The sequence below is a fragment of the Hordeum vulgare genome, chromosome 1H (assembly GCF_904849725.1).
Source record: "Hordeum vulgare subsp. vulgare chromosome 1H, MorexV3_pseudomolecules_assembly, whole genome shotgun sequence".
Classification (NCBI taxonomy): domain Eukaryota; kingdom Viridiplantae; phylum Streptophyta; class Magnoliopsida; order Poales; family Poaceae; genus Hordeum; species Hordeum vulgare.
This window is the reverse complement of record NC_058518.1, coordinates 494,840,177-494,856,552: the sequence shown is the minus strand read 5'-3', so window position 1 is coordinate 494,856,552 and position 16,376 is coordinate 494,840,177. Positions and strand designations below refer to the sequence as shown.

General features: G+C 45.0%; 2 protein-coding genes across 3 annotated transcripts; both read right to left on the bottom strand.

Annotated features, from left to right (window-relative positions):
- Positions 1 to 446: 446 nt before the first annotated feature.
- LOC123449530 (protein DETOXIFICATION 14-like) lies at positions 447 to 4,908 on the bottom strand. 2 transcript variants are annotated; one of them, XM_045126784.1, is made up of 7 exons: positions 4,456 to 4,908; positions 2,611 to 3,155; positions 2,438 to 2,524; positions 2,304 to 2,360; positions 1,970 to 2,208; positions 992 to 1,197; positions 447 to 881 (listed from the first exon to the last, which is right to left on the bottom strand). In XM_045126784.1, the coding sequence occupies exons 1-7, from the start codon at positions 4,723 to 4,725 to the stop codon at positions 798 to 800; spliced, it is 1,488 nt and encodes a 495-aa protein (XP_044982719.1). In that variant the 5' UTR covers positions 4,726 to 4,908; the 3' UTR covers positions 447 to 797. The 2 variants fall into 2 exon arrangements, 1 of the variants encoding a protein (XP_044982719.1); XR_006632022.1 differs by lacking the exon at positions 447 to 881 and having other exon boundaries at positions 1,105 to 1,197; positions 1,519 to 2,208.
- An 8,670-nt stretch (positions 4,909 to 13,578) lies between these two features.
- On the bottom strand, positions 13,579 to 14,904 carry LOC123418606 (antimicrobial peptides-like). The gene has a single exon (XM_045107034.1). It carries the CDS (start codon positions 14,867 to 14,869, stop codon positions 13,931 to 13,933), a length of 939 nt encoding a protein of 312 aa, XP_044962969.1. The 5' UTR covers positions 14,870 to 14,904; the 3' UTR covers positions 13,579 to 13,930.
- Between the last annotated feature and the right edge of the window lie 1,472 nt (positions 14,905 to 16,376).

The following is a 16,376-nucleotide window of genomic DNA, read 5'->3' as shown; positions in this document are numbered from 1 at the left end:
AGAATGACTATATATATATATATATATATATATATAGCTTCCTAATGAAACATCTAAAAAGACTTCTATTTAGGAACGGAGGTAGTAGTTTTCTGTGCGCTCATCAACCAGTCACGGAATATGAGATTCAGTTCAGAATTTGATACTCCCTCTGATCCGAAATAAATGTCATGGTTTTAGCTCAAATTTAAACTAAAACTACGTCACTTATTTTGTATCAGATGGAGTACATGATACTGCTTGTGCCAAACAAGTCGGCTAGCCAGGGCAAACACCTAAGCATGGTCTGGCCAATCTAATTTGCAAGGAGATTAGAACGAACGTTTGCTTCCTCATAAACCTCGAATCTGCAAACACAAACTTGCAGTAAGATAAACACAGCCGTCCATACTCAATTTTGAATTAAAATTCGGAACCTTAAGAAAAAGACATATCCTAAGAATGTCTATGGCAATGTCATCGCTTTTATTTATTTTTAAGAAAGTTGGTAAGTAATCTGCTTTAGGATCCGTTAGCAACATCTTTGCAGAAGATGGCTACCGAAAGTGCGCCCGTGTTACTTCCACCCATCTTCCCAACCTCAACAATATTGCAACATTACAACTACGGGCACCAGTTAGTTCTTGATTTTTTTTCCGATTCTTCAGCAAACTCACCTCTCTATACATTCACGTCTCTCAAAGCAAAAAAATGAGGAATTCCACTGGATTGGAGACTGTCCTCTACAGCCACAAGATTAAGCTGCCGTGTCATCCGCTTCAAGTTCGGGTCAAGGGATCGAAAAAATCGCGACAAAATTACGCAGCGGCCGTTACATCAGACATCAAAGGCTCCTTGTCCGCTGGGGTTTCGCCGAATACTCGCTCCCTCGCATTGTCAGACTGCAAAACCAACAACAGCTCAGTGCCACATAAATCAGGTTTTCCCTTTCGTGTATGATCAACACTGCTGGTATGGATAAACTGCAAGGTTTTGAGATTAAAGAACAAACCATCTTTTGCCAGTTGCTGAAGAACACTATGCCGGCGAGGAGTAGGAATTGCATTATGGAGCCGCAGGAAATGCCCATCCAAAGCCCTTTTCCTCCCATCTTCAGAACAAACCCGAGAAGGAGGGACATTGGAATCCCAAACAGATAGAACGAGCCGAGGTTAACATAGGCACCCAGGTGCTGCGACCCACAGCCTCGAGCGATACCTGAATGATTAACACACAGTGTATGTTAGTACTAGACATGAATACATCTGGCGCTAAAACTATGTAGAAAAAACAGAAAGAGCAGCTTCTTCTCTATTGGAGTTTAGTGGTGTGATGTCATTATACACGAGGATCTTGCAAGTGTCTAAATTAAGCTATGCTGGAAATGCCAGGCAAGAGCATATGTTTGAGTGGATTCGGTTCAATATTCTGGCCTGTTCAGAACTGTCGACAAGCACGATCTTACACAAATAGTGAAATAGACCAGTCAAGCAAACAACAGTTCCACTAGCTAGAAGAGAGGTGCAGGCGATTGCATACTTAGTGAGGTGGCGCCCACTTAAGATTACATCCCAGCCAGATGTGTGTGGATGCAAACACCGGCATCCATGTTCACATAAGAGCACATGTTTGAAAGAACAAACAGGTAACTCCCCAAGTAACAATGTCGGCTTCCACAACACAAAATAGCATTAGTATAGTGAAACATTAATAAATCTAATAAGTGGCACGTTACCTGGTAATGTCTTTGCGAGATCAGCATGACTCACAAATAATAGTATCACTTGCTACCTAGCAAATGCTTATTACCAAAATGGATAAAAGCTACATACTGAATTATGGAAATCAAACTACAGGGCAAAGATATAAATATCATAGTATGGTGTCATGGCTGGAAACAAATATAGCTTACGGCCGCCGAAATCGTTATAACATCACTCTTTTGAAGGGACAGTAAAATTGACAGATGAATTAGTTAGAAAATTTTAACCTGAGAGAACTCCTTGTAGGCTATCAGCAGCAACTGAGATGCAGATGAAGGGAACCATTGCATTGACGTAATCAACAACCTCCTTATCACTGCTGTATGCATAGCCCAAGATGTGCTGGGATGCTAACAGTGCCCCAGTGATGAGAACCGCCTCAGTCACAGCAATAGACATGACAACGCGGACAGCCAGTCGAGCACCTTCAGGATTCCCGGCACCTAATTCATTTGCTACACGAGTGCTGCCCATTGAATAAAAACACAGAATGCCGTCATCAAATTATAATTCCGTCCAAAAAAGAAGTAATATCTAGAAGTGTGTTGAGCTTCTACTTACCTTCCAGCAGCACCAATCCCATATGCTATAGTATACATCAATGTGATTGTTGTCATGCTGTACAAAAAGACGTGCGTGAATATGATGCAAATATTACCATCAGTGCATATTACCTTACATGGGAAAATTCTTACCATGTAGACAGAACTGAAGTTTGCAGCTCTGGATTGGGTAGAAGTCCAGACAGAAGAATAATGACCTCAAATGACCACCATTCAAAACTGGAAGATTCACACGGAAACTCATTAGCTCAATAGGGAAAAGTAACGCGACACATGGCCATTCTGAATCACACTGCCGAGCTTACCATAACATTAGTGCAGACGGCAGAGCTAGGCGCATGAACACACCCACTCCACTGAAAGCATCGAGTGTAGGAGGCGAGAATGTCTCCTTACAAGAGTTTGAGCATCCGATGTACGCAACAAGCATGAACACGTTCAACCAGTATGATACACTTATCGCCAAAGCGGCTCCAATGTACCCAAGGCTGGTCTTGAACACTAATAACCAGCAAACAGGAATGTGGAGGAGCAATGTTGCAATGGAGGACCAAAGCATAGGGATTATCAGACTCTGAGACTGTAAGAACTTTGTTAGGGGCTGGCTGACAGCATATGCAAAGAGGGCCGGAATCAACCACATTATGTATCTTCCGGCTTCATGCGAGATCACCGGGTCCTGGCCTATGAGGGTCAGGAGTTTCCCCATGAATACCCAGAGAAGTGAGATTGGAATGCTGACAGCCGTCAGGGTGACCATAGCTCTGTAAGTTTGCACTCCCAATCTGCCATACTGCTCAGCCCCGTAAGCTTGACCACACAGAGTTTCTAAGCCGCTTGCCATTCCAATCTGTTATACAAAGAGTATTCAGATTACTTGTGTAAAAAATGTGCAACTCAAAGAAAACAGTTTTGTTAACACTGTTCAGAATATTAAACAATGATGTGCAGTAATAGCATGTAGTCTTAAGTCCACACATGGCAAGACTGCTACATCAAAATACCAAAGTGTTCCTGAACTGTGAACACGCCAGATAACAGAGTTACTCTTGAAAGTTTTGATGGAACAACATAGTTAGTTCCATTCCCGCATTAACCATTCGGTGGAGCTTTATCCCAGCTAATGAAAAAATATAAGAGAAAAGACTAAACCCCTCCTCATTCCTTTATAATAATGGCTACTACTTGCAATGACAATATGCTTTTTCTCTTGAGTTGGCAACATGTGATGTTTGAATAATTTCATCATCGCCGCACCATGGCGTGGTAATAAACTGATGTTACCAGTAGCAGCCACTGTTCAACGGCAGAACAAACACAAGTATATATGCTATGGTAAATTACTTTTTAAGGTATAAAGGAAAGAATGCAGTGCTTGCCTAGAAAAACAGAGAGAATAGCTTTGCCGCTAGTGAGGTCACTTTAAACTTTACAGTAAGGTGTTGGTGTTCAACTGGAGATTGACCACCTAGGCCCATACACTGAATGAGCACAGCACCAGAAACCCCCAAACTAAACCTACGGTGGACTCGTACACAGAGTTTGTAAACCGCTTGCCGTTCCAATCTGCCATGCAAAGCAGAGCGTTCGGATTACTCGTGTAAAACATATGTGTGCAACTCAAAGAGAACAGTTTTATTTAAAACAGTTGAGAATTGAACAAATGTGAGCTTTGCATAATTTCATTTATCGTGCTATGCCGTGGTAAACTGGTACTAATACACTGATGCTGTTACCAGTGGCTACCCATGTTCAGCGGCAGGACGCACACAAGTTTGTTACTACTATATTTTATACTAATAAAGAAAATAACTTTGTATAGTTGGCTAGAGAAAAAGAGAGGATGATTTTGTTGCTAGTGAGGTCGGTCACTTTACACTTTACAGCAATGTGTTTGTGTTCAACTCGAGATTGGCCACCTAGGCCGGGCTCATACAGTGAACTGAGTTGGGCACCACGACACCCCAAATTACCAAATCTACGGCGGACTTGTACCAAGTACCAACTGCTTGTAGCCTCCAGATCGTGCAATCGCAAGTGCGGGACGCTTGTTGGTTGGTAAGCCGGCCGGCAAATCAATAGGTTGCGACAGGGGCAATGCGGCGATCAATTTAAGAGAGAGAGAGAGAGGGGGGGGAGGGGAGACGTACGAGGAGGCTGAATCCGGAGACGGAGGCGAGGGAGGTGGCGATGGCGGAGGCGGAGAGCGCGAGGACGCCCCCGGGGAGGTGGCCGACCATCATGTTGGAGGCCACCTGCACGGCGTACTGCGCCACGCTCACGGCCGCCATCGGCAGCGCCACGTGCGCCACCTTCCTGGCCTCCTCCGCCGCCGCCGCCCCAGCCCACCACCAACCGCCCTTGCCCGCCGCCATCGCCGGCTCCTGGCGCCGGGGCAGCAGCGGCGCTCTGTCCTCCATGGCGTGCGCGTGCGTCCTCGGCGTCGTACCGCTTCTCCGGCCACCGGTGGCGATTGCGGGCCTGGTTTTGCGGTGGCGGTGGACGCGGCGGGCGGCGGGGGTTTAATGGGGGGAGGAGGGTCTGTCACGCTCGCTATCAGCGGCGCGGCGGCGGGTGGGGGCTGGATTCTTTCTAGTCTCGTCTCTGCGAGGAATATCGTTATCGCGGACATGACATATATGGTGTCTCTCGGGTGGGCCCCAGCCCCACCCCCGGGTCCAGAGCCTTGCCCTTTTGTAGCCCGCTTTCCAACGCCAAAGGATTTCGAAAATGGGTGCACGTTCAAGTGCCCTAATCCATCTCCATGATGTGTAAATAAAGAGGTCTTTTGGGGTGTAAAAAAGTGGGTTTTGGTCCATGATATAAATCAATAATAGGATTATGATTACAATCAGCTCATGCTAGCATGGAAATACAGCCTGGCATCTTGTTATGCAACCAACAATTGGTGCAATGCCCCATGATTGGCCAGACAATGTGTAATTTTATTTTCTATTTTTTTATCTAATTAATTGTAGTTCAAGAGAACTAGACTAGTTCTCTCCAACTACGTTTATATAGGTACAGACAGAGTAGACGATCAGTTTTCCAATCAAGGTACTTGGGGTCGATCATCTCCATCTTCCCAAACAGGCGTCGCCGGTCAGATTGTCACTGTTAGTCATAAATGGGAAGAAATGAACGCCAAAGTCCTGCCGGACCAACACCCTGGAAAAAAAGCACCGCTAAAAGTTATATACCTTGTGCTTGCAAATATATATACCAAATTATTGATGCTCAAAAAAACATTGAAAAAATGTGGATATGTGAGTTAAGTTTGTTGTAGGCCACGTCGACCCGAGCCTGGTCGACGCAGAGCAAGACATCATGGAATTCGTCACACATGTGCATCGCCATCTAGAACCCCCCCCTCTCCCCCCCCACTCCCCACACACACACCAAACATAATTTCATCCTTATTTGAGTGTCCTTTTTCTGCATTCCAATAGTAAAAATATTTTCAAATAAGTACACGTACTTTCAAGTTCTACAAAAGCAAATTTGGCTCCTCTACAAAGCAGTTTTCAAGGGCATGGTCGTGTGAAATTTGTGGGACTCGTCAATGACCCGAGAAAAATGTGTGTCTTCTTCTCTCGAAAAAAGGTTCGTCCTCACCATAGCAGTTTTAGGCCTAATTCTTTTTTGGTATTTAAAACCATAAGCCACTCATATTCGTTGAGGCTTAGAGCATCTTCAAGGGGAACTCTCAAACCACCTACACATACCCTAGAGAAAATGGCTGGTGGCTCGTCGTCTCATGAAGCCCCTAACCTCAGTTTGAGCCGGAGCAGGGCCTGGCCTTGTCATTCATAACAGAAAAGTATTTGTATTCGTGCATATGCACCCAAGTACCAGCGTCACGGACACGTAGTCATCAACGTTTAGCCATTGAATCAATCTAAAGCACATGACATCACATATCACAGGCACAAACGCAGAACGAAAAACCATAACCTCGATGCCTCAAGAAAACAACAATAATCTACGTTGAGGCTTCGCCCTGATGGATGTACTTAGGGGGAATCCGAATCTGGAAACCAGCTTAGAAATGAGAAGCCGTTCTCCGCCTAAATGGTGTCCTTGCGAGAAAGAACCCTAACCTAAACTAATAGTTGAAGCAAAGGCACCGATGTTCCTCTTCCCGCCGCCGCACGCCGTAGCGATCGATAGAGGAGAGGACTATCTTTGTGATGGCCGATGGAGCAAGAAGGAACTAGATATATTGATGCCGCGGCCGTCGCTTAGCGAGCACATAGAAAACAATTTGGTACACCCTTCACGTCCGTAATGTTAGGTTCTCAACTGCTACCATGTTGTTGTTTATCGCAAATAGAAAGTCATCAAGGTCGCGGTGCTGCCAGACCAACGTCATGGAGAATAAAACATCATCGCTAAAACCGTATAGCTCGTACTTGCAATTATAGAACAAATTTTTGATGTTCTAGATTTTTTTTTGTAGGACACCATTCCGACCCGAGTATGGCGAGCAAGACATCACTATTTAGAAGAAGAAAAATGCGAGGCATAGTAGCCAGGCACTCTAGAAATGAGAAAGGTGTTTCCAATTTTTTTGAAAAAAACAACAACTAAAAAATCAACATTAGAAAATTTTGGTTTCTAATAATCTGAAAAAATGACAACTAAACAAGGGTGTAATCAGTGTGTGTAAAATTTCAGGTTGAAATACTTTAAAAAACGACCTGTATAAAAAAGTCAAATTTGTCGTCTGGAAGATGAATAATGTCAACCACATATTTGCCTTTTTTTGCATAGCCCACATTTCAACATATTTAGTTCTGAAAATTTACATACTTGTGTTTATACCTTCATCTATATATGTATTTTTCAGAATTTAAAAAAATGTTAAAATACATTTTTTCATGAAATTTAAAGTTTGCATTGGGAGGCCTCCATGAAGCTCGGCCTCCAAACAATAATGCAAGATTTGCAGCGCCATACATAAAGAAATAAAACGATAGTGGCAAACAAAAACAACAGTTCCCTAAAATTCACAAAACCTAAAGTTTGAGAGAGGACACGAACCGAACACCTAATGCAAGTGATCCACGTCACTAGCCACCGAAATTCCCAAACATTTGCTGTACAAAATAGAAGCCCAGTTTATATGATTTTTTTTGAACTTTTGATCATGATTTTTTTTTGAGATTTATGAACAATTTATAAGAACTCTAATTTTGTGAAAACACATTTTTTGGAATCTCAAACATTTTGGCAAAACGGGAAAAACTAGTTTTTTTTGAAACGGGGACTACTTTATATTTACGAACAAAACTAAAAAATGGGAATTTATTGAATTATCTAAGATTTTTTAAAAAACACATTTTTTTTAAATGTGAACAATCTTTCAAACTATGATTTTTATTTGAATACAGTTACATTTTTTAAAATTCTGATATTTTTTTAAAATGCAAACATTTTTATAGAAACTCGGACACTTTTATAATTTAATATTCAAATTAGAAAATGGGAACATTTGTTCAATTTCTGAACAATTTTGGAAATACACAAACATTTTCGGAAAAGAATAACAATTTCTTAGTCCATGAACAAATATGAAAACAGGAGCATTTTCAAAACATAGAACAGTTTTATTTTTTTTTGAAATTTGTGATCATTTTTTGTAGCTAGAACATTTTTGAACTTATGTAACAGGAACATTTTTTGAATCTGTGTACATTTATTGAAAAGGCTAATATTTTTGGAAAATGAAGATTACATTTTTAGACTCCCGAAGAAAATTATAAAACACGTATTTTTTGAATTTTGTGAACATTTTTTAAAACGGGAACATTTTCTGAAAATCATAAAAAATCGAAACATGAGCATTTTAATAAGTTTTGAAAAAGGACACATTTTTTGAAGTTCCAAATAATTTCTAAATAACTTGCCGAACATTTTTTCAGAAACAAAGACAAAATTTGAAAACAGGAACATTTTTTCGCCTGCAAAAAACGAAACACGAACATTTTCAAAAATTGTAAAAAAGTTTTGAAAGCTGGAACACGTTTTGAAATTCCAAACAATTATTCTAAAGGTTGTGACTAATTTAAAGAAAAACATACTGAAAAAAATTTAAAAAAACAATCAATTCTGAAAATTTATGAACATTTTTTGAAACATGAACATATTTTTGAACTGAAGAAAAATGGGCCTTTTGCGAACAATTGTTGAAACATGAACGATTTTTAAAATTTATGATAAATTGTTTGCAATTCAAAATAATAATGGGAACATTTTATGAAAATCATGGACAAAAAATAGAACGATTTATAAAAAATATGAAAATAAAGGGAAGCAAGAAAATTAAAATCTAAAATGAAAAGAAAAGAAAAAAGCGAAATAGAAACAAAATAAAAAATAAAAAAAGGAAAAGGTGAGAAAATAAAAAAAAGGGAAAAACAGAATTAAGAAAACATGGTGCAGGATACTTTCATAAATTCCCCAAAACCAGAGAAAATCGCTGGGAATCTCTAGAATGTTACCAAAACCGATGACGTTTAAACGCTTAAGTGGGCCAGCCCATAGAGGCGCTGCTCGGTCACTCACCTGTGTGAAGCGCCAACGGTTTGATGGAATGAGTTGCGAATATGATTTTCCTCACTATATATCAAGCACATGAGAAAGACGAAAACTTTAATAATAATCGAAAAACTTATTTGGGCTGTATACAAGTTGAGGCAAAGGAAGTGGCAATTCATTGGTTTGGGACCCAGTGGGCCAGCCGGGCTCGAATCCCATGCAGTTTGTGCGAGCGAGATTGGGGTTGCGCTTTCATAGACTTAGACATCTCCAACAGCCACGCTATATAAGCGCCGCGTTGGAAAAAGCGAGTTTATTACACGCGCGGAGCCGCTCCGGACGCTCTAGCGGAGGCGTAAATAAATACACGCGCGACATAAACGGTTCAGCGCGCGGGGCGAAACGGCATCGCGCGCCCCTATTTCGTGCGCCCGCTACCGCGCGCTGCACACTCGAGCGCTCGCGCTTCCACTCCGCTCCCATTCCCACGCCGCCGCGCCTTCGCCCCGCTCGCGCCACCGTCGTCGAAATCGCCCGATGGACAACCACGCCGACATGCCCCTCACCCCCTCCTACGCCCGCGACCCCTCCGCCGCCATCGACGCCGGTGCAAACCCTAGCCCGGTGAGCTTTGGGCTCGTCTCCGCCGGAGCTCCTTCGAGCACCGGTCTCGCTCGCAGCCTTTTCATAGCACCACGGACGACCTCAACGGGTGGCGGCACACCGACGCCCGCCTTGACACGTGCCCCCACTCGAAGCTCAGGGTCGGCCTTGAGGGGGGGGGGAGGGGCGGCTGCTCCGGACCCCCAAATCAAAGGGCCCCCACCTCAGATATGTGCAAGTACTCATATGCAAACCATCGGGTGGCCAGAGGGGCCATAGAGCAGTAGAAGCTTTTCTTTCTCAGGAAGAAGAAAGGCAAACCGTTTGGATCGATGGGTGCTGCAGATCTGGGCTTTGTCCTTTCGTTCTTCTGTAGTTTTTCTCCTCTAGTAAACAGGGCCTTGCGATTAAGTGGATGTGGGCCAATCCTCCATCAAATCTAGACAAGACACGTACGATCCAGCACTGTCTAAAAAAACGTATGGTTCAGAAGGAAACTAATAAATACGTTATTAGGCTATAAATAAAAAAGCAGAAAACTACGGGATTTTATTTTTTCTTCCAAAGAAATTCTTGCATAATTTCCCAGGTCAAAATATCTTGCAGAAAAGTCACGTCATCAAAGAAATCCTGCTGACAAGTCTGTTAATGTAGCAAGCTATTATTCTTTTGAAAAACATTTTGTCTGTTCATCATTAATCATGACAGTACAACATAAAATATTAAAAAAATACATCCATATCTGCAGACTATCTAGTACATTGATAAAGAACCCTATACTAGAAAAAACTAAGTCTAGTGGCATAGAGCTATGACCAGCTCGGAACAAGGCGCGACGTGGGCACCACGACGATAGCGAAGCAGGGTCACACGGGCGGTACTTTTGTTTTTGTTGCTTTGTATCAAATACTAATTTATACATTTTTTAAAAAGGCTGATTCCATATTCTAAATTGACAACAGGTTGTTTCACCAGCTTTATTTTAGATGTTGTATATTTTTGGATAACTTGCGCTCGTCTTAGTATGTACGTAGAGGTGCTTATGACTGTTCGATATTAGGGTCTCGTCATAGAAAAATAATTTCCCACCCACCAACGTGTGTGATTGCAAAATCATTGTATAGTAAAAAATATTTACCTTGATCTCGTGTGCAATCATCCCCTCTTGATCTTGTATGTGCCCTAGCCGGAGATGCGCTATCATTAACTCCCCACGCAGGCACAATGAGAGAAGATCACACCGTGGCCACCAACAAGTGTGACGATACAACTTTAGAGAAGCTATGTCTTATAAAGACATTAAAAATATTCTTAAGGGCCCCGTTGTAAGTTTCACCCCGGCCCCGGAAATCAGAGGACCGGCCTGTCGAAGTTGCAAGCGCAGGCTGCTTGCGCACGTTGAGTTATAGCGCTCCCGCTAGAGCGGCTCGCGCGCGATATTTTTTTGCTCGCGCGACAGTTGGACGCTTGTTGGAGATGCTCTTATGAATCGCCATAATCAGAGGCGGTCGGCAAGGGCGGGTAGATGGGAAAGCGTTGGCGACCATGCCGGCGGGTAGGGAGGGTGATTGGTGGTCCAACAGGATCAGGTGTTTCCGAGTGTGAGCGCGGAAAAGTCAAAGCCTAGGCCGAGGTTGGCCATCATAGTCGGCGTGAAAGCGAACGGACTTAAAGGCCAGTGATGGGTCTGTCGCCACCAGACAGTCTGTGAACTTGGTGCAAACATGGGAGGAGAGCAATGGCGCTGTGAAGACCTCGACACTTGCTGCTACAACCGGTAAGAAAGGTACTAATCATATACATATCCCTTAGCTTCGTAAACACACCGAGTCATTGAGGGCGTGTTTGGTTTCATTAGAGAACAGTACCTACATTGCATAGCCTTCTCAACTCAGCCTGGTTGAGCAAAAACAACCCTAAATGCAACATCTGCAAGTTGTTTGGTTGTCTGCATCTAGGATCCCTACATTAGGTAATACGCAAGTGTACTTTGTTTGGTTGCCTGCATTGGCCCAAGCGACACATGAACACGGTGTTTGGTTGCATACGGCGTACATGGTGTGCTTACCTTGTATTCTACTTGGTGAGCTTACCCACAATGAGCACACCTAACACACCAACGCCACAGCACAGCAATGGCGATGAACTAGGCGAAGATGATGAAGTTCTTTAGCTTCAGCCCCAACTGACGGTCCGCCATAGCACCTTCCACTTTGAAACCTCCAACCTTGCCACTATCAACATTGCTACCTCCGTGCTTTTGCGCCCAGTCGGAGTAAGCTTGTTCTGCTGCCTACCTAGTCTTGAACCCTTTATGGCTGCTGTTGCTATACGATGCCACTCGTGCATGCTTCTTCCCATGAACTGTAAACCCATGGAGCCTTATCGATGAACACGACATACCACTTGCCCTAGCAATGCACAAGGGAAAGAGTTGAAGCAGCAAATCAGTGGAGCACACAAGTAGAAGTGAAGAAGTAAAGCATGCATGATCATACAACATAGCAAATTCTACCTAGCACTACCATGATGTTATCCTACCACCACATCCAAGAGAGGGTGTCGTCCTACCACCGCAAGTTCACCATCATCGTGAGGGGTTAGTATATACCACCTCATCAAAATATACAGACCATGAAATAGTTTTCCATCCCTAGCTACACAAAACGTACGTCGTCATCGTCGCCACCGCCATCACCATCGCCGTCAGGGACCATGCATGCTCACAGGCAGCACTACTCTAGTAGTAGTGCTTGCGCAGCCAGCTCCTGAGCCAAAACACCATGTGAGCGTCTGGCATGGCAACGAACCCAACACCCCGGGTCTTGTTGTCAAGCAGATGGCTGAGAGATGCCATGAGAGCCTCGTCGCTGAAGCCAGCCTTTGTCATGATAGCGCCATACAGGTCTGGGTGGACGTCGAGGGGCTTGCACTCCCTGATGGCTGTTGCCACCTCCTTCACTGCCTCAGTCATGCTGCAAAAGACATTGATCTCCTCCATCAGGCCTCCTCTTTTCCTCTTCCTATCATGGACGGGGTCGAAGGGCTTCTCGAAGTGCTTGTCAGGGCTATCAATGACCTCGACATCCGAGGTCGCAGGGAAGTCTGGCATGGGAGAACCAAGAGGCTCCCCCGAGCCCATGGCATGCTTCCCAGTTCCCAGCCCGAAGGAGAAGATGTGCTGCATCTGGCTGTAGTTCTGTATGGGTGTGTTGAGGAACTCAACGTCCCTTGGGTGGTCCAAAGAATGAAACACAAGTGTTGTTAGTTGCGATTAAGAGTAGACAATGGTGGACAGTATGAAAAGAAGGGTTGTGAGCTAACCGTGACATGGCCGACGTAGTGCTCTGCCTCCAGAACTATGGAGAAAGTGTTCTCATCCATGAGGCACCGCTAAGGTCTCTCAGCTTGGACACTTGTATCCATCGACCTCTCCACTTCCTCAGCTGGTTGGACACCTAGGTGGTGGACACGTCGTGCCCACAGAACACGAGCACCTGCTTCACAACGGTGTTCAAGTGCACGTCCTTAAAGTCCTTGTCAATCCTAAATCCACTAGAGATGAGATCACACATCTTGTTCAGCACGAACGTGGACATGAACGGCTGCCACTTCATGTTGTTCGATCTACCATCCTTCTTTGCCTTTGTTGTTGCAGCAGCAGCAGCAGGAGTTTGCTGAACAAGCACTATTGGCACATAGATGGAATCAGACACGAACACCTCTGAATCAGGTGCCATCTCGGACATAGGCTGCGAGTCCTGGACAAACGATGGAGAAAACTGGCTGTCCGACAGAACAAGGGTCTGACTAAGATCTTGCGTCTGCGTGGTCATGTCCTACAATCGTAGTGATTGTGTGTGTGTGTGTTTGTGTTTCGGCTTGCGAGTCATGCATGGACCATTGGACCCCATGGGGTTTGTATCGTGTATGTTGGCTGTTGAGCCTTAACCGTCCCTGACTGGGTTTGTATCGTGTGTGCGTATCGCCACACAGTGGTGTTGAAACTTCGACCTTGTTGCGAATGCGCTCGTTGAACCTTGTAAAGTTGTAAACCACAAAGGCTTCAGTTGTCCTAAATCAAAGCAAATCACTCGTTTAAGAAATACAGTACTTATTTGGACAAAGCATTGTAGCCAGAAAGATACATAGATTTTCGTCCTGGATGGAACAAATGCACGGAACACATACACAGACATACAGATACACATACACACATGCATGCAGCTCTCTTCCATGATAGGCATCGCCAAACATGCAGCTACCGCGCGCTAATTGGCCTTTTATTCTCACGCCTTTGTCGTCATAGCTGTAGCTAAAGCTAGCTAGACGTATACGCGGGCGTGTACGTACGCACGAGCCATAGTCGGCCAAGGCAGAGGTCTTCGTATAGAGCTGCTACCCGCCGGTGGCACGTACGCGCTATAACTTACATACACTCTTAATAGTTAATAGAGTATTATAGATGCGCCGCCGCGGCCGTCACACCATCTCGATGATGGCTCCGGCCACTGCTTCCCAGCCGTTGAGGCCAAAGCTCATGCACTGTTGCACGCATTGTTCCTTCCTTACCGGGTCTTGCCAGTGTTGACATTTCATCTCGCAGAATTCTCTGCTAGGATGATGATGTTGCTGGCTGTGGCACTGGTCCACGCAGAACTGTCTGCTGACCTGATCTTGATGATATGCACACTTGATGTCGCAGTCGTCGTTGCCATGGTTATCGCCGCGAGAGCCAACCTCCTCCTCCCGGGCATGGCGTCGCCCGTCGACATCGTCGTTGTTGCCAACATGGAGGGTGAGGCCAAAGCTCATGCACTGTTGCACACATTGTTCCTTCCTTACCAGGTCTTGCCAGTGTTGACATTTCATCTCGCAGAACTCTCTGCTAGGATGATGATGCTGCTGGCTGTGGCACTGGTCCACGCAGAACTGTCTACTGGCCTGATCTTGATGATACGCACATTTAATGTCGCAGTCGTCGTTGCCATGGTCATCGCCGCGAGAGCCAATTACCTCCTCCTTCCAGGCATGGCGTCGCCCGTTGACGTCGTCGTTGTTGCGAACATGGAGGGTGAGGCCAAAGCTCATGCACTGTTGCACACATTGTTCCTTCCTTACCAGATCTTGCCAGTGTTGACATTTCATCTCGCAGAACTCTCTGCTAGGATGATGATGTTGCTGGCTGTGGCACTGGTCCACGCAGAACTGTCTACTGGCCTGATCTTGATGATATGCACACTTGATGTCGCAGTCGTCGTTGCCATGGTCATCGCCGCGAGAGCCAACCTCCTCCTCCACCTGTAAGGTGGCGATGGTTGTGGCCCCATCCTCATGCTCTGCGCCTACTGTCGCCGGAGCCAGCAACACCAGTGCGAGCAGGAGGAAACACCAAACCCCACCCTTGTGAATGAACCCCATAGCTGCTCACACGAGATATGGATGGCAATGGATTGAAGAAGGAGGAGGCAGGTGACAGCATTTATAGATACACGCGTGAGATATTTACATGGGAAAGCCAGGTATATTCGCTGGAGGTGCGTCTACAATTATTCCATTAGATCGTCTTTCACTATGCAAGTATGTTTTTTCTTTAACACAAAACAGACACAAGCATTCATATAAACGTCCATACACTCATTCATATAATATACAAACGCATATTCTATCTCTATGAACATTTCAAAAACTGAGTCGTCATATCATCTTAAAATTTACAAGGTCATTGTAGACGTCTTGGTTGTTGATGAAAACGTCTCCTCCTACCAAACACGTATCGCTAAAAATATTAAATACATTCAGTAATAATGCAAGCATCAAGACTTTAATTCTGATGGACTGGGATATCGCCGCTCCTTTAACCATTCAACTACATTGGTTTATCATGCATGTATCCTCTGACAAGTATGTACATCATGATTTTAAGAGAACACGAGGGCAGCCCCCGGTTTATTAGTTATACACGATGAGAAACAAGATAAATCGTTCATATGATGCCCTACAACTAAGGGTCCCACATGCTTTAGCCGGTTTGTTTTTAGTATATATTTAACTAATTTCGTTTGCTGGCCGAATGGCTGATATTGTATTGGGAGCGTGAACCACGCGGTTTTGCTAAGCCCAAATACAACAGACAACACTACATATCTCCATCATGCTTTTTCTTAATACTAATTAATTAGGAGCATGAAACATGTGGTTTTGCTAAGTACAACAGACAACACTACATATCTCCGTCATACTTCTTCTTTTTCTTCTTTTGAAAAAGCTTTTGATCTGTTCATTAACTCTCAAAGTAGTAGACCCTTCTGGCTCTCGCGTCGTCACTCTCGGACGACACGAGAGCGGCCCGAAACCCTAGCCGTCACCACCTCTCCTCCCTCTCCCCGCCGCCACCCAAGGAGCCCTCCGGCTGCCACACATATTTTGGTGAAGGTGGGGGCGAGGGTCTGCTGCCTCACATCGGTGTGAGGAGCGCCGGAAGCCAGGGCGGCCACCCTGGGTGGAGATGGTGGCGTCGATCTCTACAGTAGATGGCCCGTACGGGTGTTGGCCGTCCAATCTGGTCGCGTTGGTGGCGTGACGACGACAAGGTCTTGCTGCTGTAGCATCGGCTCTTCTTCCTCCTGTCCCCTTCCCCTTACGGTGGTCTCCTCTCATCGCTCTGGTGGCTGGGCCGTCGGATCTGGCCATCAAGGATGGGGTGGTGGAGTCTTGGAACGTGGAGTTTATTTCGCGTTGATCTCGACACCGGGGCACTCCGGTGTCGTTCTGCCCCTTCAAAGCGGGTCGAGCTTCCAGATTCGCCCACTCCTCCCTCTTCCTTCACCATGCAAAAGTCTTGGCCTTTTGGACGGACGACGGAGGCGTTCTGGCGTCTCGATCCTCCTTGGAGGCAACGTTCAAGGGGCAGTTGGGGGTTGTGAGC